At 31.0% G+C, this 23,569-nt stretch overlaps 2 protein-coding genes across 3 annotated transcripts in view; both read right to left on the bottom strand.

Moving 5' to 3' along the window:
* Positions 1–685: 685 nt before the first annotated feature.
* On the bottom strand, positions 686–1,723 carry LOC124418555. The gene has a single exon (XM_046945218.1). It carries the CDS (start codon positions 1,721–1,723, stop codon positions 686–688), a length of 1,038 nt encoding a protein of 345 aa, XP_046801174.1.
* A 16,142-nt stretch (positions 1,724–17,865) lies between these two features.
* Positions 17,866–23,569, bottom strand: part of LOC111689195 (sialin) — a 66,015-nt gene continuing 60,311 nt past the window's right edge. For both annotated transcript variants that reach the window (XM_046950445.1, XM_046950845.1), the window contains one exon: positions 17,866–20,998. In XM_046950445.1, coding sequence (XP_046806401.1) covers positions 20,777–20,998 — 222 coding nt within the window. In that variant the 3' untranslated portion in view covers positions 17,866–20,776. The remainder of the gene's footprint in view (positions 20,999–23,569) is intronic.

Genomic DNA, 23,569 nt, shown 5'->3' with positions numbered 1-23,569 from the left:
ATAGATCGTTACCTATCAAATCTTTTGCAGTAAGTCCTCGAGATCATAAATCGGCAGGATTATCTTTAGAAGAAACATGACGCCATTTATCATTCCCAACCTTTTCTATTATAGATGTGATTCTATTGGCGACAAATGTAGTCCAATGTGAAGGGTGTTTTTTAAGCCATGATAGCACAATAGTTGAATCTGTCCAGAGATGTCGATCGCATTTGTCAAGGTTAACTTGAGACAGAAATGTTGAAATCAACTTGGCTAACAATTCAGCACCACATAGTTCTTTTCTGGGAAGAGTAACGAATTTTACTGGGGCAACTTTAATTTTGACAAGGAGTAAATGAGTAGAGACGTGACCAATTGCACTTGTAGTACGAAGATAAAGGGTAGCAGCATATGCTTTTTCAGAAGCATCACAAATTCCGTGAAGCTCTGTGGTGTATGATGGATTATAATTCACAAATCGGGGTATTTTTATCATTCTAATGTTCGGGTAGTCGTCTAAAAACGAAAGCCAATTACGTAAAGTGTCTGGCTTGAGGGTTTCATCCCAATCGATTTGATATTTCCAGATCTGTTGCATTATCATTTTTGCGACTATGATCTTTGGGACAAGCCATCCTGCGGGGTCAAACAACCTGGCAATATCAGACAAGACAGTTCGTTTGGAGATATTATTTCGGATTGGCTAATTTTTGATGTTAAAGTAGAAGTAGTCTTGACTCGCATTCCAGCGGAGTCCTAATGTTTTAGTTGTTATTGTGTCTTCAAGCGATAGTGTATCAGACATAAGTAAATGTTCGGGTTCTAAGCCTTGTAATAGAGATTTTTCATTCGAGATCCATTTACGGAGAGGAAATCCTGCAGAGTTCAAAATTTTGATTAGGTTATCTCTAGATTTTAAGGCTAAAGAAAGGTCATGGGATCCTGCTAATACGTCATCGACATACATATTCTCTTTGAGTATGATAGAGATTTCGGGGTAATCGTTATTACAGGATTCAACAAGTTCGATAAGAGTTCTCAGGGCTAAATATGGAGCACAGTTAACTCCAAATGTTACGGTTTGTAGCTCAAAATCTTGGGGTTCTTCTTCAGGAGAACTTCGGAATAAAATCCTTTGAAATAGGATGTGTTGTGGATTAACAAGTATCTGCCTGTACATCTTCTCGATGTCGACATTAAAAGCGTATTTGAACAATCGCCAGCGGGTTATAAGGACAGTTAAATCTTGTTGTAAAACTGGTCCGGGGTATAATACGTCATTTAGACTTAATCCTGACGAGGTGAGGTTAGAGGCGTTGAATACAATACGAAGTTTAATAGTTGTAGATTCGGGTTTGAGCACAGAATGATGGGGTAAATAGTATGAAGAGTTAGAGGGAGAAGATAACTCGGGTTTTACGGGAATCATATGGTGCAATATTGCATATTCTTCCATTACTTTATCATAATCATACTTTAATTTAGGGTTATTCGTGAGTCTGCTCTCATTTCTGAGAAATTGGGATAAAGCAGAGTTGCGAGAGTTGCCAAGGGGAATATTATTGGAATATTCGGATTTAAAGGGCAGGGAAACAACGAAACGACCATTTTCGTCTCTAAACGTTGTATTTTTGTATAAATTCTCGCAGAATAGATCTTCATTAGATTGTGCTGGTTTGTCATAAACTTCTTCAAGTTCCCAGAATTTAGCTAGTTGTGTATTTAAATCGATATGATTCATATATGATGAGACAGAGTTTAGAAGCGGAGCAGGAGAGTTTAATTTTCCTGAGATGATCCATCCGCAAAGGCGGATGGATCAGTTGTAGTTTTAAAGAGTTTTTCTAGAGGTGAACTTATAGTAATGGTACAAATTCGAGTTGCAGTAGCAGATAAAGAACCGCTAAGACCGGTTATAGTAGTATGCGAAATTTTTGTGGGGATTGCCAGGGAAGCTTGGAGTTTTTTGGAGATAAAGGTGGCTTCTGAGGCTGAGTCAATAAGAGCTCAATAAGAACATCAACTAAAGCTGTTCCAAGGATAACAGAGTTATGTGTTGTGGACTGTAGTTGGGTTGAATATGCTTGACGAGATCTTGCTACTGCAGCAGCAGCTGAAGTTGTGGCGTTATCAATAGGATTGCTATCTGTTTGTGAGGGGTGTGAATCGCGATTATTATTACTATTATTATTATTGTTCATTGAATGATCATTAAAGGGTCTAGTATTAGCTATTTGTGGTATGGGTTGATTCTCGGAACGGTGTAAGAGGGAGTGGTGTTTCTGTTTACAGAATGAACATCTAAATTGACTTTTACAAGATTTATGATCATGTGAGGCTGCTAGACAGTTAGTACACCGCCTTTGCTTCTTTACCAAAGAATAACGATCTTCTACTGACATTGATAAGAAAGTGGGACAAAACCTTAAGGGATGGGGTTCTTGACAAAGTGGACATTTTAGAGGCTTATCTGTTTTAACTTTTGTTTGAAATGTATTAACTTTTTTAGTATTATTGGGAATCTGTTTCTTCGGAATATATTTCTTGTAGTTGCTTTAAGAATCAGAGGAAGTAGTTCGTATATCCGCGAAACCTTCAAGGGATTGATATCTAGAAGTTTGAAAGCTATCCATTTTCTGCCAAGTGGGTAGTTCTTTACTATTCACTAAGTGTTGTTGCCATAAATGTAAGCTTATATCAGGAAGACATTTTGCACAAATAAAAACAAAGATAAGATAAGCGAAAGATTTTTTATACAATCGTTGATCGATTGTTGGAGTTGTTTTATGCAGCGACCCGATTCATTACTAATAGGGTTGTTTAGTAAGTTAAATAGAGTTTTCAATTGTGAATTTACAAGAATACAAGAGTTTTCATATCGTTCGACTAGATTCTTCCACGCCATCTCGAATCCATTATTCGTGAGTGGACAATTCTTTAAAATATCATGGGGTTCTCCCTCTGTCTTCTTTAATAAGTGAAATAGCTTTTCAACAGGGGACAATCGGGAGTTGTTAATGTAAAGGGCCGTAAACATGTCACGGAAGGATGGCCAAGAGACATAATCTCCATAAAAGGTTTGCGTATCACAAGGGGGAAAAGATATGTTTGGGTTATTATCAATTGAAAGTGTAGGGGTTGTGATAGCAGGGGTATTTTGGTTTCTGAGGGAATCTAAAATCTCATTAGCCTTAGACAGAGCTCGAACATGGGAATCAAAAGTTTTAAAAAATCTTCCTTTCAGGGTTTCGACATCAATATTTTCCTCAACTGTATTATAATTTAAAAAATTTTATCATAAGCTGCTCTAAAATCTGACCAGTATCTTAAAATCTCATCCTTATGTATATCGAGGGTGTGAATTGTATGATTGGCAACTGGGATGCCAGAGAAAAAGGCCTCAAATTCAACAACTTTATCAGAGGATTGAATAAATTCATCTAAAACCGACATTTTGTATGCGAATTTTTAAAAACTTTTATTTAAAAAACGAGTTTGGGTTTCTTAACAACGAGAAATGACAAAAGCATCGAAATATTGCTTTTGCTTTTTTATTAATTTTGTTTTAGTTATTGGGTTTTAAATAAACTTTATAAAAAATTATTTTTTCTTTAAAAATTTTATGAAATTTTTTACAAAATATCCGCAAATATAAAATTGTTTTTTTTTGCAGTTGAGAGGAAGTGGCAAATTATTCACAAATTTTTAATTGTTTACCTTTAATGTATTGTTCAGATTAGACCGATTTAATTTTTGTAGGGTGACTAAATAATTATATAAGAGTTGCAAAATTAATGAGCTATCAGTGTCTCTTTAATGGGTAGTTAACAGTTCGAACAAATATGTAACTGTGGTAAGTATTAATATCTCTCTCTGAGTGAGATAAAGTAACGAGTAATGATCACTGTGAGCTTTTATGTTGATACAAGTCAGCTACTCTGTGATCAACAGCATAAATGTAAAAAATATCGAAACTGTTATAAACAAATTATTTTAAACACTTGTGGATTTTATTGCTAATAAAAAGGGATTTTTTTTATTTTTCAGAGATTTGTAACGGGTTGCATATAAATGAGTTAACGGACAAAATTGTTGTTGCACAAACAATTATATTCTATTAGGGATATGCAGATAAAATAAGATACCAAATTCAAAAATACGAAATAATACTTTGACTCCAAACTGGGTTACTTTCTTTGTTGATGATGTTGGGGATACTTTGTTGTATATGTTGATGACTTTTGGTAATATTCCACTCCAAATTTCACAATTAAGCCAGGGGTAATCGGACGAACTGCAGCAATTTTTCACGAGACACTTTATATTTTCCACTTTTAGCCAAACACTGGGGTTATGGGTTTTTTTCACTTAAGCCAGGGGGTTATTGGATCACTTTTTTAACACAATACTTCACTTAAACTTGCATTTATTTAGGGGTTTGAACACTGGGGTTAAGGGGGTTTTGCAATATTCAAAAATAAAATATTTGAAAAAATTTATAAGGAGGTTTTTATCCGGTTTGAAGGACCAAAAATGTTTATTTTAGGAAGTAGGGGAACAAATACCTTTATTTTTAAATATTGCAAATAAAAGAAATAAGTATATTCACTAGTTTAAATATGTGTAACTCTGATGAAACACACCAAAAAATAACTGCACAAGAAGGGTTTTGTTGTTTTAATCAAGAACACATATAAATGGGGTAGGCAGAAAAACCTATATACATTTTTAGATAACCTTAAAATGTCCCAAAGAAACCATTATCCATTCCTATAGCATATAGCTTACAAATTCTTTCAAAATGTTAAATTTTGAATAAATCTGGTCCACATATTGAGGGCAAAGAATAAACCAGATCACTAGATTTCTATTAGTTTGAGACATAAATAAATAATAATAATAATAATAATAATAAATAAATGTGGTACCTGATAAGTTAGTTTGACTATGTTATGAAATATATATATTCTTATTTAAAATTAGAAGTATACGCGCATTCAGTTGGTGTATAATGGGGAATTTAGAAAAAAGAAGAAGATATTTTAATTCAATGCAGGTTGTTCGGTATTAAAAATGGGCCATATTGGTCGATTTCGCCTAGCCCCCATATATAGTCCCCTTCAGAAAATGACTTAATAACTGGCTAAAGGAAGCAAATAAGTATAATTTATGTAAAATTTTACAAGGATCGGCCCATAATTGACCCTACTTGCCATATAAGGTCCTCTTCAGAAAATATCTTTAACGCTCAGAACTTTTATGGAAGCTTATATATCGGTGAAATTCGGCATAAACATGTTTTATAGAATTTTAAATCTCTTTGTAATTTTATGAGGATTGCCCGCCATATAAAGTTCCTTTCAGAAAAAACATTCACGGTCATAACTGGCTAAAGGAAGCATCTATAGTGGTGGAATTCGGCACAAACATATTTTATAGGAACCTAAATCTCCTTGTAAAATAATTTGGTAACTTCTAAACGGTTAATCCGATTTTAATGAAATTCGGTATGCACAAAGAGGAGGTGTTGACGAGTTTTGGTTTTAAATTTGGACCTTATAGGACAACCAGGGGCCCGGCGGGGGGCCCTCAAATTTTTAAAACGATTCTATTTCTTTATTTGAGTTCCGATTTAAACCTCCTCATCGAGCACTATAAGAATTTTTGAGAATTTTTGCTCAAAATTGAATTTTCCATAAAAAATAGGGTTTTTTCGGATGGACCTGGTCCCCTCGGTATGAAAAATTTTTAGGTTTTGTTTCATTTATCGTATTTTATGTAAAGTCAGTTTTCCAAAAAGTATAAATTCTAAATACATCTTTTTAAAAACTTTTTACCCTTACGAAAAAACCCTATTTTTTATGGAAAATTCAATTTTGAGCAAAAATTCTCAAAAATTCTTATAGTGCTCGATGAGGAGGTTTAAATCGGAACTCAAATGAAGAAATATGATCGTTTTAAAAATTTAACATAGCCGAGGTGTCCCAATTTGAGGACCCCCGCCGGTTGGCCCTGGTTGGCCTATAAGGTCCAAATTCAAAACCTAAACTTGGCAACACCTCCTCTTTGTGCATACCGAATTTCATTAAATTGAATTAACCGTTTAGAAGTTACCGAATTATTTCCCTCTTTTTTTGTCCTATACCACTGTGCGGTGTTGTAACTAATTGCCACTTGAATTTCGCCTGTTTTCCCATTCAATTCTTAGCAATTCTTCTTAACATTAGTGTTGATAGTTGACATATTTACAATTTCCTTTCTTTGTGATAAGTTTTATTATGTGTTTTATTGGGATGGTCTTTTGCTATATCACTTACCTTTTTTGCTTGACAACCAGGACTTATAATTATTTGATATTTGATGGTAGGTATACCATCAAAAAAGATGGGGGGTATATTGATTTTGTCATTCCGTGTGTAACACATCGAAATATTGCTCAAAGACCCCATAAAGTATATATATTCTGGGACCTCGTATGATTCTAAGACGATCTAGCTAAATTTTCCCAAAATATTCTTTATTAATCAGAAATGTTTGGCAAAAATGGGTAAAATCGGTCAACGATTGCACATAGCCTCCGTACAAATGTACCTCCCGGAATAATGGGTAAAAAGCTTTAAACTTTCACAAATTCGTTGTTTACAAAATTTTGTACAAGTCAGTTTTTTGACTTCCGTAATTAAATTCAAAATTATGGCGGACATAGGACCATAATTGGACCTACGCCCTATATAAAGTCCCCTTTAGAAAATTATTCTAATGCTGATTAGTGATTTAAAAATATGATTATTTCGATTAAATTTAACACCCATAAGTATAAAGTAGGCCAATATCTCTCCACCAAATTTTATGTAGATCGGTCCATAATTGACCCTACCCTCCATATAACGTTCCCTTTAGAAAATGACTTTAATGCTCATTACTGGCTTAAACAAACGATACAAGTAAGTGTCTTACTAGCCAAAACCTCTCTACGAAATTTTATGTGGATCGGTTCATAGTTGACTCTACCCCCCCATTTCAGGTCCCTTTCATAAAATTACTTTAACGCCTATTACTGGTTTCAAAATGCGAGAATAGCGATGAAATTTCACAAAAGACAGATTTATACGAGGCAAAATATCTCTACCAAATTTTATGTGGATCGGTCCATAATTGACCCTACCCCTCATATAAGGTCCTCCATAAAATTTCTTTAATACTCATTACTGGCTTAAAAATGGGATTATAGCAATGAAATTACGCAGAAATAAGATTTATACAAGTAAAAATTTGCCAAATTTTATGTGGATTCATCCATAATTGACCCTACCCGCCATTAAGGTCCCCTTCAGAAAACGACTTTAACGATAATTATGGGCGTAAAAATACGAATATAGCGAGGAAATTTGACATGAGTGCCTATCTTAGGCACCAAAACCTTTCCACCAAATTTTATTTTAATCGGTCTATAATTGATTAATATAAAATCCCCTCCATAAAATTACTTTAACGCTCATTACTGCCTTAAAAATACGAGTATAGAGAGAAATTTCAGAGAAGAAAGTTTTTCACAAGCCAAAATCTCCTTACCAAATTTTATGTGGAACAGGCCTTAATTGACCCTACCCCCACATAAGGTCCTCACCAGAAAAATACTTTAAGGCCCATTACTCGCTTAAAAATACGAGTATAAAAATTAAATTCGACTCAATTAAGTTCCTTGCTAGATAAAATCTCTTAACCGAATTTTATGTGGATCGGGCCTTAATTGACCCTACCTCCATATGAAAAATAAGGAACTGAAATCTTTAAATAATCCTACTAGTATATATAATTATAGATATTAGCATTAATATATTTTAAATTTTCAAGACATCGTAGCGGTGTACAACTCCAAAACATGCCTTAACAAAACGTCATCCTATACAGTAGATTTCAACTTTTACTACTCATAACATTCACGATTATGTTGCCCATTACAACAACACTGTATGTAAAAAATTTTGGGCTTATTTTGATAAGCCCAAAATAGATATTAGCATTAATATTAGATATTAGCATTAATATATTTTAAATTTTCAAGACATCGTAGCGGTGTACAACTCCAAAACATGCCTTAACAAAACGTCATCCTATACAGTAGATTTCAACTTTTACTACTCATAACATTCACGATTATGTTGCCCATTACAACAACACTGTATGTAAAAAATTTTGGGCTTATTTTGGTCATAGTAGATAATATTTAAACAGATATCAATATTTTTGAGTTAGACCATAATGATATGGTGACATTCAGCCTAGAGGCCATTGGTTATAAAAAGAATGATTCCACTATATTGAATGGCGTTTCTGCGAGGTATGTTTTGGAGTTGTACACTTCCACAATATATTGAAAACTTAAAATGTATAACAGCTGATATCTAAAACAATGTATAGAAGACAAGTTTCCCCGAAAATTTTTGACCCTAGTATTAAAAAAACGGACTTGAGTTCTAATAAATTGAATTAGCGATAGATGAATGATTCCAATAATATATCCTGGAAGGCTTAAATACGGATTCTTGTAACAAAAAATATTATTTTTGGACACCCCAAGGGATATATTAAATCCCAATAACAAATTTTGGTTTTATCTCTGGGAAAAAGGAGAAAAAATACAAATATTGCCAAAAATCGCCATTTTAATGATATTACATAAAAAGATGGTACAAATGCCCCAAAATTGTGAACCAAATGGTCAAAAATTATATCGATTCGGTTGATATTTACCCCTTAAAACAATTTTTAGCAAAAAAAAACATTCGATTCTAATTTTTGTGTTTCGTATAATATAGTTAAATATGAAATACAGAAAAAATTCGTATACTTTGGACCTTTTTTAAATAAAGCTAAATTAATTTAAGTCAATGTGAATTTTTAAAGTTTTAAAAAGCGTGATATCAAAGCTAAGGACTGTCTAGTGAATTTAACAAATTAATTTATTAATTTTGCATATAAAATATGTTATTAAATTTGGTTTCTTTTCACATTATACTTAAATTCGAATACTTATGAGAGACACTGTATATGCGCTTAACACTTGCAATACGTTGTTGTTGTTCTTAACAGTATACAAGCAGGAGTAAAACAACAACAACACTTTCGTATTCATTGCTGGTAAACATTGACGAGACGTAGATTTTATTTTTGTTTATCGTTTTTTTTTTTTGTTTTAAAAAGCACTTGGAAAAAATTTGTGTTAGTTTTAAATTTCAAACTTACATTATTCGCATATAAATTATTGTACATTAACTCACAATCTACTCTCATATAATTGAAAACGTTTTAAATACTTTCTTCTATTCATTAAAAAATATATTTGCAAAACAAAAGGGAAAATTATTTTATTTTAACAAAAAATGCAAATCATATTTTTTTGCTGCTGAATAAAACCATATACATCTCCACACATACGTGTACATCTTTTTCTATATAGTGTTGTTGTTGACATTTTTTGATGAAATTTTCAGAGGTTGTCTCGGATTTTTGCTCATATCTCCGTTATTTACAGACCGATTTTGCTGATTTTAAATAGCGATCTTCTCGAAAGCATGTCTATTGACTTCAAGTATTTATATTATTTAATAAAAGAAATTCAGATATTATTTGTCAAGTCTTAGATTTGGAATGAACAAAATTTTCATACATAAACATATTTAGAAACGATTGCTATATTCATTTTAAAACAAGTAAGTTCAATACCCTCACTCAATCGTTGACTCCTAGTTTAGACCGAAGTTCACTAAAACGCTTAATATCTAAGGCCTTTGTAAACATATCAGCTTCTTGATCTTTTGACCGTATGGACTCAATTTTTACATATCCTTTAGCAACACTATCACGAATGAAATGATGTTTTACATCTATATGTTTAGCTCTTTTGATTTCAGAAGTATTAGCCATACCGATGCACCCTTTATTGTCTTCATATATTGTGACAGTTTTATTTTTAATTTCTTGTAAATCTTGCATCAAACCACGTAACCATAAGGCTTCTGAAACTGCTGCACTTAATGCTATATACTCTGCTTCGCTTGATGAAGTTGCCACTGTTTGTTGTTTCTTTGAAGACCATGACACACAACAACCATAAACTTTGAACAGGTATTCACTAACTGATTTTCGATCCTTTATATCATTTGCCCAATCAGCATCGGAAAATCCAAGTATGGGAATTTCATTATTTGGGGAATAAACTAGTTTCATATTCTTTGTATATAACGTATTCTTTGTATATAATGTATTATAACGTACGATTCTTTTAAGATGTTGCCAATGTGTTTCAATTGGATTTTCTTGAAATCGTCCCATATACGCCACACAAAAACATATATCAGGCCTACAACTGAGCATTGTGTACATCAAACTGCCAAGTAACTCACGATATGGTTCATTAATTTTCTCATTTATTTTATTTCCAGGTAACAATTGAAGTCATTTTTCCATTGGTGTTTTTACTAGATTGCAATCAGCCATTCCAAACTTTGTTAAGACTTTTTCAATACTTGATTCTTGAGATAATTTTATTTTTCCTTCATGAAATTCAATTTTTATTCCAAGAAAATAGTTTAACGTTCACACAGTCACTCATTTCAAATTTGGTTGATAGATCTCTTTTTAGTTTTTCAATGGATTTTTCTTGGTTTCCCGCAATCAGTAAGTCATCTACATATAGAACCACTCTTAGTACTGTATCTTTATCAAATTTTGTATACAGACAATAATCTCTATTCGATCTTTGAAATCCCAACGACAGTAAAAACTCATTAAACTTGCTGTGCCAGCTACGTGGGGCCTGTTTGAGACCATATAATGATTTTTTTAGATCAAGTACCATTCCCTCTCCTAATTGAACACCTTCAGGTGGTTCCAGGTATATATTTTCATTTAAATGTCCATGTAGGAAAGCGGTTTTAACATCTAATTGATGGAAATAATAACCTCTGTACATTCCAACAGCAAGTACAACACGTATTGTAGTCAGCTTGGCTACTGAGGCATATGTCTCGTTATAATCGACTCCATACTTTTGTAGAAATCCTTTCGCCACAAGACGAGCTTTGTATCTTGATGGTTTACCATTAGGATCCTCCTTTATACGAAAGACCCATTTAGACTTTAATAGTATCACGTTCTTGGGCTTGTTTATAACTGTCCAAACGTTATTGTTATCCATTGACTTCAGTTCATCTGATATAGCAGCCTTCCACTCTTCAGTATCAGGTCTTCCAAATATTTCGGCATATTTTTCAGGAACAGCCTTAAAAACATTAACAGCAGAATCTGCTTGCAAACCAGTTATATAATCAAATAACTTACTTGGAAATTTGCGCTCCCGACCGCTCCGCCGAACAGATTCAACACTGTTTTCTTCTTGCGATTGGAGCGCAGTGGAAACTTCATTAGAAACCGAATCTTGAATTTCCACCACATCGTCATCATCGTCTGTTAAAATGCTGGAATCAACTTCTTCACTATTTGGTTCTGCCAAATCACAATTTCCACCATTACATTCGCCTTCAGCAATTACTTCAGCCGCAATATTGTTTTCATCAAGATTATCTTCTATAAGCGACTGAGCCATAGCACCGTTTTCATCATCACTACTCCCCTCTTGCTGATGGATTACAATCACACTCTTTTCCCGTTGCTTGATATTATCTTTAAAAGGAAAACACGATTCATCAAATTTAATATCGCGTGAGGTTATAACTTTTTTTTTTCTTCATATCCCAAAGTCGGTATCCATTATTAGTGTAACCAATCATCACCGTTTTACGATTTTTAGGATCGAGTTTCCTTCTTAATTGACTTGGGATCCACGCATACGCCTTACACCCAAATATACGCAATTTTGACAAATCAGGTTTCTTTCCAAACCATATTTCAGCAGGTATTTTAAAGTTTTGTAGTGAACTTGTTGGGCATCGATTTATCGTGTATGTTGCATTTAGGGCACCTTCATGCCACATGTTTTTCGGCATATTCGATTCAAAAAGCATGACTCTTACCTTATCCATTAACGTGCGGTTGAATCGCTCAGCGACACCATTCTGCTGAGGATTATATGATATTGTGGTTTCAATTTGAATACCCTTTTCCTTATACCAATCTTTCTGCTCTTTTGAAAGGTATTCACGGCCCTGATCAGAAGTAATTTTTGATATTTTGGATCCCAACATTGCTGTTACCATGGCTTCATATTCTTTAAATGACTTAAAAACTTGAGATTTCTTTTCTATAAGATAAATGACAGAAAAATGACTGAAATCATCAATAAATGAAACAATGTAACGAGAACCATCCATTGCTAGGGGATCTATCGGTCCACAGACATCCGTATGAATACGTTCCAATATTCGTGTTGCTTTATTTCGAGTACCATTGAAAGGATCACGAGAATGTTTTGCTTCAACGCAAACATCACAAAAGCCAATAATTTCAACTTTGTTTTTCAGATTTGGTATCATGTTGCTTTTAACTAAGGAATCCTAACTTTAACTAAGGAAATGTTACATCATCTAAATAGTTGTAGTTTGATTCATCCACATCAATCAGGTTTTAGGAAAGGATTTAGTACTACTGGCACACTTCTGGAAATCACGGAAACTATTAGCGAGTACCAATCACTTCTTTATCTTTCATAATTAATGCACGATTGTCAACAAACTTCACTTGAGCACCAGCTTTTGTTAATTTTCGTACTGACATAAGATTATCTCTTAGATCTGGTGCATATAGAACCTCCTTTATTTCAATATCATACTCGGAATCCATTTTACAATGTATCTGACCACTTGCTTTAGCTAATACAGATATATGGTCTTTGGCAATATTGATTTCAATAGGAACATCCAGTTTCTTTAGTTCAGAAATATACCAACTTTCATTGACCAGATGATCGCTAGCTCCAGAATCTAATATGAATCTTACTTTTGAGTCTCCATTATTTCGATTTGCACTAGTACCAGCCATAAAACAAAATCTTTTATCGGCAGCACGAGCTTCTCGAGTCTTGCAATCTTTGGCTTGATGACCGAATTTATTACATTTGTAACACTTACCGTTAAACTTTTTCTTAAAATGTTTTTTATTTGCAAATGCTGTCTTTTCTCCAACTTCAGCTTCAACACGATCATTAAGTTTAATTTCTTCAGCTATCAATCTTTCTTTTATGAATCCAAATGTAAGTTTGTTGTCATCGATGATTTGCAACGCCGTCACTAAGGGATCGAATTTTTCAGGCAATGGCAAAAAAATTTGAGTAATTAAATCAGCATCCTCTAAATTTGCTCCAGAAATCTTAAGTTGTCTTATTATATGTTCAAATTGTTCCAAATGTAATTTTATGGAATCCCCAGGCTTCATACGAAGTGTGGATAATTGTCTTCTTAATAGCAATTGGGTTGTAATAGATTTTTGAGCAAAAGCCGATTCCAAATTTGACCACATTTCCTTAGCGGTTACCTTGTCTCGAACATAACTTAAACAATCAGCATGAATGTAGCTTACCAAACGATCTTTGGCCTTCTTATCACGTTTAAAAAATTCTGCCCTTCGTCCAATATATTCAAAGAATCCAAATGAATCTTGACTCTGAATTGCCAATTATCATACCCACAACCGTTAAATTGAGGAATACCGTTTGCCAATTCTTTATTTTCGCCCATAACTATTGACTTCAAGTATTTACATTATTTAATAAAAGAAATTCAGATATTTATTTGTCAAGTCTTAGATTTGGAATGAACAAAATTTTTCATAAAATTTTCATACATAAACATATTTAGAAACGATTGCTATATTCATTTTAAAACAAGTAAGTTCAATAATGTCTAATAGAATTATTGAAGATTCGGATATAGCCGATATCTGGGGTCCTCTAAAAACTGATTTCAACAGACAGACGGACAGACAGACGGACATGCTTAATCGACTCCGCTATCTATAAGGATCCAGAATATATATACTTTATAGGGTCGGAAAATTATATTATAGGAATTACAAACGGAATGACAAACTTATATATACCCTTCTCACGAAGGTGAAGGGTATAAAAACATATAACAATTTTATAGTTTTCTAAAAAGGTATCTTTACGCAGAACGCTTTGGCGTAAAAAACTTGTCCTATTTTTTGAAAATGTTGCCACTGTGTCCTTCCGAATATGACCTATTTTTTATCAAAACTTTAACTTTGTGCGACATATTCTAAAATCCCAAAGCTGGGATCAGAAAACTGAAAGCAGTTTTGGAAACCTCAATATGTTTTCTAATTACTGCAAAAGTATTTTCCCAGCCCTGAAAGAAATGTGGACCCTATGAGCAAAAATGTAAAAAATTCCATTTATGGGAATCGCGGGATGCCCTTTGACCTTTTCAATTTTTTTAATTTTCTTATTTGAAATGACAAATTTAACAAGCGTTGAAAATTTCATTGAGTTTTGTTCATAAATAAAGATTTTGTCTTATATTACATATTTTTTAAATTTCTAAAACTATGATTTATATCAAAATTTTAATAGGGTCGCAGATAACTACAGCAATTTAGTCCATATTTATCCCTTAATATCTTTTTTTAGTTAGATATGGAAATTCTCGATTCTTTACAAAAATTTTCAAGCCAATATCTCAATTACATTCAAAAATATGTTCATTTAAACCTGTATCCTTTAATTTCATATTTTTCATATTTTAGTATTAAATATGACAGAATATATTTAAATCTTATATTTACCTATTTTCTATTTGTTTGCATCCTTATAATTAAAAGGTCCTATTATGCTTAAATTTTCAGAAATTTATAACTATTTTTTAACTAAATTTGGATGGAAATCAAGAGAAATTTCGATTAAAATTTTGTAGTTGGATGGAAACTACTACGGATGGACTACCTATGGATGCCGTACATATTGCAACTATTCTTCCTAATGCATCACCAAAACGACTTAAGCGAATTGTGGAAAGTATACCAACTCCAACATCACAATCTAATTTTACTGAAGAGGAAGCAATAGCGCTTATTTTAGAAGTGGGAAGTGGAAGTACACAATATATTACCATCACACAAGGCGATCCAGGAAAGAAAACAAACTATCCTACCATCACCTATTGCTGTTAATGATGTGGAAGCTTGTATTGATATATTATCTTTGCTCAAAAACACAGCATCAAGAATTGTGTCAGAATTTTCAGAAGTGGGAACGTGACGGTTTATCAGCACTTCCAGAATACAAACAAGCTTGTGGAAGTCGGACATTAGTAGACTACAAAATTGTATTTATGTCATCATTAGTGCCATTACGAATTCGTTCATATTCCCTTAATCTATCATCGTCAAGCATCGGAAATTTATTTGAAGATATATGGATCACTACAACTCCGGGTTCAAAAAATTTTTGTAGACCCATTGGATTTGAATATATAAAGGAGTCAAAGAAAACAACAAAAGATTTAGTGGAATATTTAAAAGATAAAATAAATGCACTGGAGCCCATTTGCATAAAAATAAAGGAATTCTCTATTAACGTATCATATCAGCTAAGCTTAACAATGATTGATGGAAAGGTCAGCAATGCCATAACAGAAACTTTTTCCTTCTGGAGATGCTCAATATGTAATGAGAAAAAGTCGCAATTCTCAAATATAAACAAAAGCAGAAGTATTAATGAAGAAGTCCTGTCTTTCGGAATTTCACCACTTCATGCCAGAATACGAATTTTGGATTATTTTTTACACATAGCATACGACCTCAAATATAGAAGTGTGCCAGAAAATCTTACTAAATCAACAAAAAATAATGAAGAATTGAAGGAACTGAGAGCTGCGGAGAAAAGCAGAATCCAAGAAGAATTTAAAGTTCAGATGGCATTAAACATCGACAAACCACTTCCAAGTTGCGGTAGTACAAATGACGGTAATACGGCGAGAAGGTTTTTTCGTAATTTTGAAATTTCTACAAAAACAACTGGAATCGACAAGGAGTTGCTTCGAAGAGTTAACAATATTTTAATGGCACTGAATAGTAAACATAAAATTAATGGAAATCGATTTGGGGAATATACATCTGGTGGGCGGGAAAGGTGGTTTGTGTGGGGTGATTTAGGTGTTGTTGTGCGTGGCTCATAATAAAATTATAATTTTTTTATTGTATATACAATGTTATAGTCTTTAATATAATAATTAACTAAATAATTTTTAAAAATTGTCCAAATATTTTATTCAACACCAAATGTATGTTGTGTCATACTTAATACTAAAATATGAAAATAATGAAATTAAAGTACACAGGTTTAAATGAACATATTTTTGAATGTAATTGAGATATTGGCTTGAAATTTTTGTAAAGGGTCGAGAATTTCCATATCTAACTAAAAAATTATATTAAGGGATAAATATGGACTAAATTGTTGTAGCTATCTGCGACCCTATTAAAATTTTGATATAAATCATAGTTTTAGAAATTTAACAAATATGTAATATATAACAAAATCTTTATTAACAAAACTCAATGAAATTTTCAAGGCTTGTTAAATTTGTCATTTCAAATAAGAAAATGCAAAAAAAAAAATTGAAAAGGTCAAAGGGCATCCCGCAATTCCCAAAAATAGGAATGAAAATCCCAAAAATGGGATTTTCTACATTTTTGCCCATAGGGTCCACATTTCTTTCAGGGCTGGGAAAATACTTTTGGAGTAAATAGAAAACATATTGAGGTTTCCAAAACTGCTTTCAGTTTTCTGATCCCAGTTTTGGGATTTTAGAACATGTCGCCCAAAGTTGAAGATTTGATAAAAAAAAAATAGGTCATATTCGGAAGGACGCAGTGGCAACATTTCTTCAATAGTTCAGTTAGATATGCTTTCGAGAAGATCGCTATTTAAAATCAGCGAAATCGGTCTATAAATAACGGAGATATGAGCAAAAATCCGAGACAACCTCTGAAAATTTCATCAAAAAAGCCACATTTTTTTAATGCTTTGTTAAAAAAGCAACAACAACACTGTGAATTGGATAAAGATGTAAATGTGCGTGTGTAGATATATTTGGTTTTATTCAGCTGTGTATTTTTTGTATGTTTGGATGCTGTTGGCGTCATTGCGTTGTTATTTTTATATAAGTTTGTCATTCCTTTTGTAATTTCTATAATATAATTTTCCGACCCTATAAAGTATATATATTCTAGATCCTTATAGATAGCGGAGAGTCGATTAAGCCATGTCCGTCTGTGTGTCTATCTTTCCGTTGAAATCAGTTTTTAGAGAACCCCAGATATCGGCGAGATCCGAATCTTCAATAATTCTGTTAGACATGCTTTCGAGAAGATCGCTATTTAAAATCAGCAAAATCGGTCGGTAAATAACGGAGATATGAGCAAAAATCCGAGACAACCTCTGGAAATTTTATCAAAAAATGTCAAATTTTTTAAATGCTTTGTTAAATAAGCAACAACAACACTGTATATTAGAAAACGATGTACACATGTGTGTAGATGTATGTATATGGTTTTATTCAGCTGGGTTTTTTTGTTTTGTGAATTCTCGTCGTATATTTGGATGTAGGTTGGTTTTATTGCGTTTTTTATTTTGTTTTTCTGTGTTTTTCGTTATGTATGTTTAGTTAGATGTCTGTTGGGGTTTTGATGCCTTGCGTATTTTGATTTTAATTTCGTTTAGCGTTGTTGTTGTTCATTTTGTTTTGCTTTTGGTGTAATATTAATGTAGCCGGGAAAAAATTTATAAAACTAATGTGTTTAATATACACTATGGTGAAGGGTATATAAGATTCGGCACAGCTGAATATAGCACTCTTACTTGTTTTTACTGTAAAATACGTATTTTATAATTAAAAAACATGACAATAAACTAATTATTTTGTGCTAGAATGTTGGCACTTTAATTTATTTGCAAAATGAAACATACAAATTTTTATTAATATTACTTTAAAATTAAATACAAATCCGTTATTAAAATTATGACTTATAATGTAAATTGTATAAATTAAGCAAACAAAACAACTCATTATTGAAATTAAGTAAATAGAAACTTATGTAATAAAAAACGATTAAGTTAATAGCCCTGATTGAAAATAACAACTCCCTAACATGGGTACCAGATGATTGGATCGAATAAATTTTTGGTAGCCTATTAGGCTGGAATTATTAATGAAAATTATTTGCATGAATTTTTGTGATAGAATTTACTGCAAAAACAATAATTAAACACTGTTACTTCTGTATTTAATAAAAATACTATAACCTGAGCTTTAAGAAACAAAATGTTAACTGTTTATATACACTATAAAAATATAGGATAATAAATTATCCTAATATTGGTCTTAAATGTATTAATATAGTATATAGTGACCCAAATCAAAATATTTATTTGAATATAATTTGCACCTAGGTGAGAACAAGTAGATAATAGGACAGACACAAATTTTCAGCTCTATGGGTCAAGAACTACCGGACTTAGGGGTCAAAGATAAACATTTTGGTCATACACAGTTTTATTCAAATATTTTAGAATAAGGTTTTTTAAAATTTATTTGATAATAATTTCTCTATTTTGACAAAACAATATTTTTTAACCATAATACTCTTATATACAGAATTATATTTCCTACAGTGTATATACATATGTTTAAAATTTTTCAATACACATACATATGTGTTAATTTACTATTACATACACAACAGTAATGTCATTGCATTGAGTGTTTTAAATTAATTTCACTATTTTTTATATAACAAATATAGTTTATAACCCTCTATGATAGCTCTTAGTTCTTATATGAAATCCTTACTAAAAGAAAAACAGAGCATTAAAATAACAAGAAAATAATTGTAATATATAGTGTAGAACTTGAATTTTATAATTTTACTATGAATGAGGAAGTTTCGATTAATCGAAACATCCGAATTATTCATAATGTAATACCCGTGTGTGTTTTAAACATCATAGAAAGTTAAATATACTTCATGTGTAAATAGCAGCCGGATTTGTTAATTGTAGGTATGGGCACAAAAAAATATATACTATACAAAATTTATCTTGCTTTGTTTTATGATGGTTCGCAAAATATTTTAAGTCTAGCGATGACCGTTCGTGAGCTGGAACAAAATAAAAAAATTATTTTGGAACTATTTTTTGTAAATTGTTGTTTTGATTTCAAACTAAATATTCAATGTGGGGTAACGTTTAAAAGGGATTTAGAAGCGACGTCCAATGAAGTAACCTTTTGCACATAGTTTTCATATTCCAAGGTATTTAAAATTGTTAGGTTTTTCACTAATAAAAATAAAATGAATGCACAATTTTCCAAATTTTGTTTACCACTAGACTTGGCTTCAAAAACCCTTTCAAAAAAATAAATTTTTTTCAAACATGTCCAGCTCATAAATGGACAGCACTTAACAGAAAATATTTTGAGGGGGGTAACTCAAGCACAATTTTTGGGAGTCGGTCTAACATACATATACACTATCTATGAAATAATAAAAAAATACAAAATTTAAACGAGCAAAATGGAGTTTTAATTTCCTTATGTATAAATGTCAATTATAGAGATACATGCTGTTTTATTAACAACATTAACTTGTTTAATCTTTTTTGATGCTCTCCATAAGAACAATAAATTCAATTGATCTTATTTACAAATATGAATTACTTTTATATTTCGTTTCCCTTTAGAGTACAAAATTAATATATCGTAAGACTTATAGCGCATTCGTTAAACTGTGTATTACGCATTGTCTGTAAAAAATTACGTATTTTTTGGTATACATTAACGGCCATCCTTTCTAAACGATAAATGCTAAAGTAAACTTTGTCATGCTCTTTTAAGTGATATTTTCTAGAAAATAAAGTTACAAAAATTATAAATTTTGATATTCTTGTTATTTTACCTCTAAAGTGTGATTTTAAGCGGGTTTTTGAGTTGGCAATCAAATTTCAATTAATATTTAATAATCAAACAATTATTAATTATGTGATGTTAATCCCTTTTGATGTTTTTGAGTACAAAATTAAACCTCGCAGTGTTACAAAACATCAGAAGACGTCACTGTTTGTTATCTAAATAGTGCGTGTTTTTAAAAAAGAAGACAATTGTATGTTTCATATGGAAAATTACAAAAACTAAAATTAAAAGCAAACATTGTATTTTGAAGTTTTTATAATTTATACTAATCAATTAAAAAAACATTTTAATGTAATTTTTATATATTTTTTTTTGCATTTCTTTAAACAACCTCATTGAGCTTTGAAACTAGAAAACAAATCGTTCACCTAAAGATTGTCTCTTAAGAATTAACAATGTATACCGTAATTTGTAATTTGTGTGTTTAAAGTTCACTGGAAATACATATGTTCAAAAGACATCATGTATAGAGCGCAAACTGACCATAGCTGTAGTTTGGTTTAATATTAATCAGTTTGTTGAAATACATAAAAACTCCCAAAATAATTTTAATCAATTTTAAATTTACAAAACATTTTTAAAACATTGCATGCAAACAGACATAATTAAAATGTTTAAAGTTAAAAAAATAAGAAACAAGTTCACACCGATTTTCTTGTAGTAAAAACTCAACTTCTGGAAGAAAATTTCGTTTTGTATAAATAACAAAAAAACTAATTATTATCGACTTTTCATAAAACGAAAATGTCTACCCTTTTTTGTATATGTTTTACTCAAAAACCCGTTTATCTTTTACACAAAATTGCCCATAACAAATTAATAATAAAAAATTAGTAATTAAATAATAAATACTAATACGTTTTTGGAATGTTTTTGTCATCATTTGGTTTTTTAAGCATAAGATTTTGTTCTTCGTCAATCGAATTATCACCATCATCATTGCTTGTTGACGTACTTGATGAATTGTTCCACTTTTGTATATCAGCAGTACCATAAATTTGGAAAATGAAATAAGTCGCAATTGTTATAATCGATGATAATCCAAAAACTATGCGCCACTGATTAATTAATACCTTAAAAACAAATAAAGAATATATAAATACATAAAAATATAAATTATCGAACACATCGATTTTGCTTATATAGATCTTATTTTGTTTATTAGCGTCTAAAACTAACTGATGTTGAATTTAAGTCCTATCGACAAAAAAGTGAGTAAATAAGAAGATTATTTTTTTTTCTAAAATTATATTTTCATAACATTTCGTCAAAGTCTTATCTTCTGAAGAAAATTAGTTTTTGCTAAATATTTGCAATAAGAAAATGCCTATAGCTTCGTTATTTATCGTTTGTTATCAATACTTTATAACTTGTTGGAGAAATATTTTTCTTAAGAAAATAAGAAACGGTATAAATGTATAACCTTCTGATTTTTAATTTTACACTTTGATACCCAATTTCACAACTTTCAATTGATTTCCAGCACGGAACCAGTGTGTATTATACACTAATAAACAAATTAAGACCCATATGATCAAAAGACGGACGTAGAGGGGTCAAAGTTGGGATTTTGGTCATACAGGATTTTATTAAAATGAGTGTAATTTTTTAACTATTAGTCATAGCAAAAATTATCCAAAAGAGTTTAGAGATATATTTCTTCATTATTTATATTTTTTTCAAAATCTCCATTTTTTGTTAAAAATAAAGCATATATAATTTCATTCTTTATATTTTAAATATATATTGTCCTGAAAAATTAACTAAGAAATAAAATATGAAATTGAATTTGAATTTCGAAAAAAAGGAGTGAAAAATGTAATCATGTTTTGGTGAACACTATTGTAATCCTACTGATATATGAACATTTTTTATTTTCCGCATGGATATATCAGCATTTATTGCAACCTACTTTAAGTCTCTTTTGCATCCCAGCAAAAAATAATTGATGTCATACTTTACAAACGACATCTTAATCACTTATGTAATTTCATTCTTTACATTTTAAATATATATCGTCCTGAAAAATTAACTAAGAAATAAAATATGAAATTAAATTTGAATTTCGTAGAAAAGGAGTGAAAAATGTAATCATTATATATTATGTAATATCAAAAAAAAAGTATTTTTTTGTCACATTTCAATACATGTTCTGTGAGACACGTTAATGGCCTGGGGAACTTGCAATAACTTTTAAAATTTTCAAAAAATTTTTGTTTTATATCTTTTCGAAATGCTTATTCTGTGTGTTCATTTTAGAAATTAATTTGAAACCCTATTTTCTATTCCCTTTATGCTACGTTAGAATTTATCTAACTACTTCTTTTTTCATCTTTGAAAAAGTGTAGAGATAAATTCTAACTAGTGAAACCGCTAACGGTATAAAGTAATTCGCAACTAGTTGCATAATTTTTTTTGTTTTTTAAAACACTTGTTAAGTGAACGCCATTACAACCACTTGGTTTAATAAATTTAATAAATAAACTTTTAATTGAAAAAAAACATAACTTTTTCTTGTCTTTTTATTTCTTTTTTTGCACACACACAAACATTTGGTCCGATCGAGCCGTATTATTGAAGCACTCAAATTAATTTTCTTATTTTTGTTTTTTCTTAAGATCGCCATCTTTTCTTCGAAAGAAAAAACCACCACCATTTCAATCACCAACATAAATAAAAACTTTGGATTAATAAGGTGCGTAATCTTTGAATTTGAGTGTTAGTATTAAAAAGTGCATACAAAAGAATAAATATAAAAGAAAGACAAAAAAAAGTTGTTTATTAAATTTATATTAACACATCCACAGAAATCTTTCTTGTGCACTATTGTGATTGATAGCTTTGCCAACTGTTTTTTGTTTGACATTAGTGACTACCTTTTTGTCAGTGCCTTATATATCTACCGTGCATTTGTTTACATAAACGGACAGACATAGTAAAGATAAAATAAAATTAAAAAATTCTTAAGAAAGTGCGAAAAATAAATTTAATAAAATCGTGTGAATCGTGAAAAAATATTAATTAAATAATAACAAATAAAATATAAAAATAAATATAATAACAAATAAAACAAAGAAGAAGTGAAATAAATAAAGAATTTTATGTTTATATACCTTATACATAATCTTTATATACATACATACAATTATCTGAATCTTCTCCCGTTTTGAGTTGTTACCCTACGGTCGGTCAGTTTGACTAACAAAAATTTGGTTATTATTTAAATATTTTTTCACAGTTTTTAATAAAATTTGTTTCAAATTTGAAAATTTTATTAAATTATTTGTTTCTTTGTGCAATTTAAATACGTTACGTAATAATAAATCGACATAAATTGAAGTCTTTTAAATAAAGATAAAATTAAATTGAATTAAATTATTAAATTTATTTATTAAATCGCTTTTATATCAAAATAACTATGTCTGTGCCTGCTCTTGCTCTCTTTATTAGAGCTTCTGATGCTATCGTAAGCTTTGAAGCTAATATGAACAATCTTAGGGAAGAAAGACTCACTGTTTTTAGTTTAGAGGTTCATTCCGATGAATTGAAGGTTTTAATGAACGAGGTTAAGTCAACCTATCAGACATATTTGGACTATTTAGCTACTTCGGACACAACAGAAACTAATGATATAGATGTCGTCT

The sequence above is a fragment of the Lucilia cuprina genome, chromosome X (genome assembly GCF_022045245.1).
Source record: "Lucilia cuprina isolate Lc7/37 chromosome X, ASM2204524v1, whole genome shotgun sequence".
Lineage (NCBI taxonomy): Eukaryota > Metazoa > Arthropoda > Insecta > Diptera > Calliphoridae > Lucilia > Lucilia cuprina.
This window is presented reverse-complemented; position numbering and strand designations above follow the sequence as displayed.

Bases quoted from the DNA above. Each gene is read 5' to 3' on its own strand.
- LOC124418555 (XM_046945218.1), bottom strand. From the start codon at position 1,723: ATGAATCATATCGATTTAAATACACAACTAGCTAAATTCTGGGAACTT.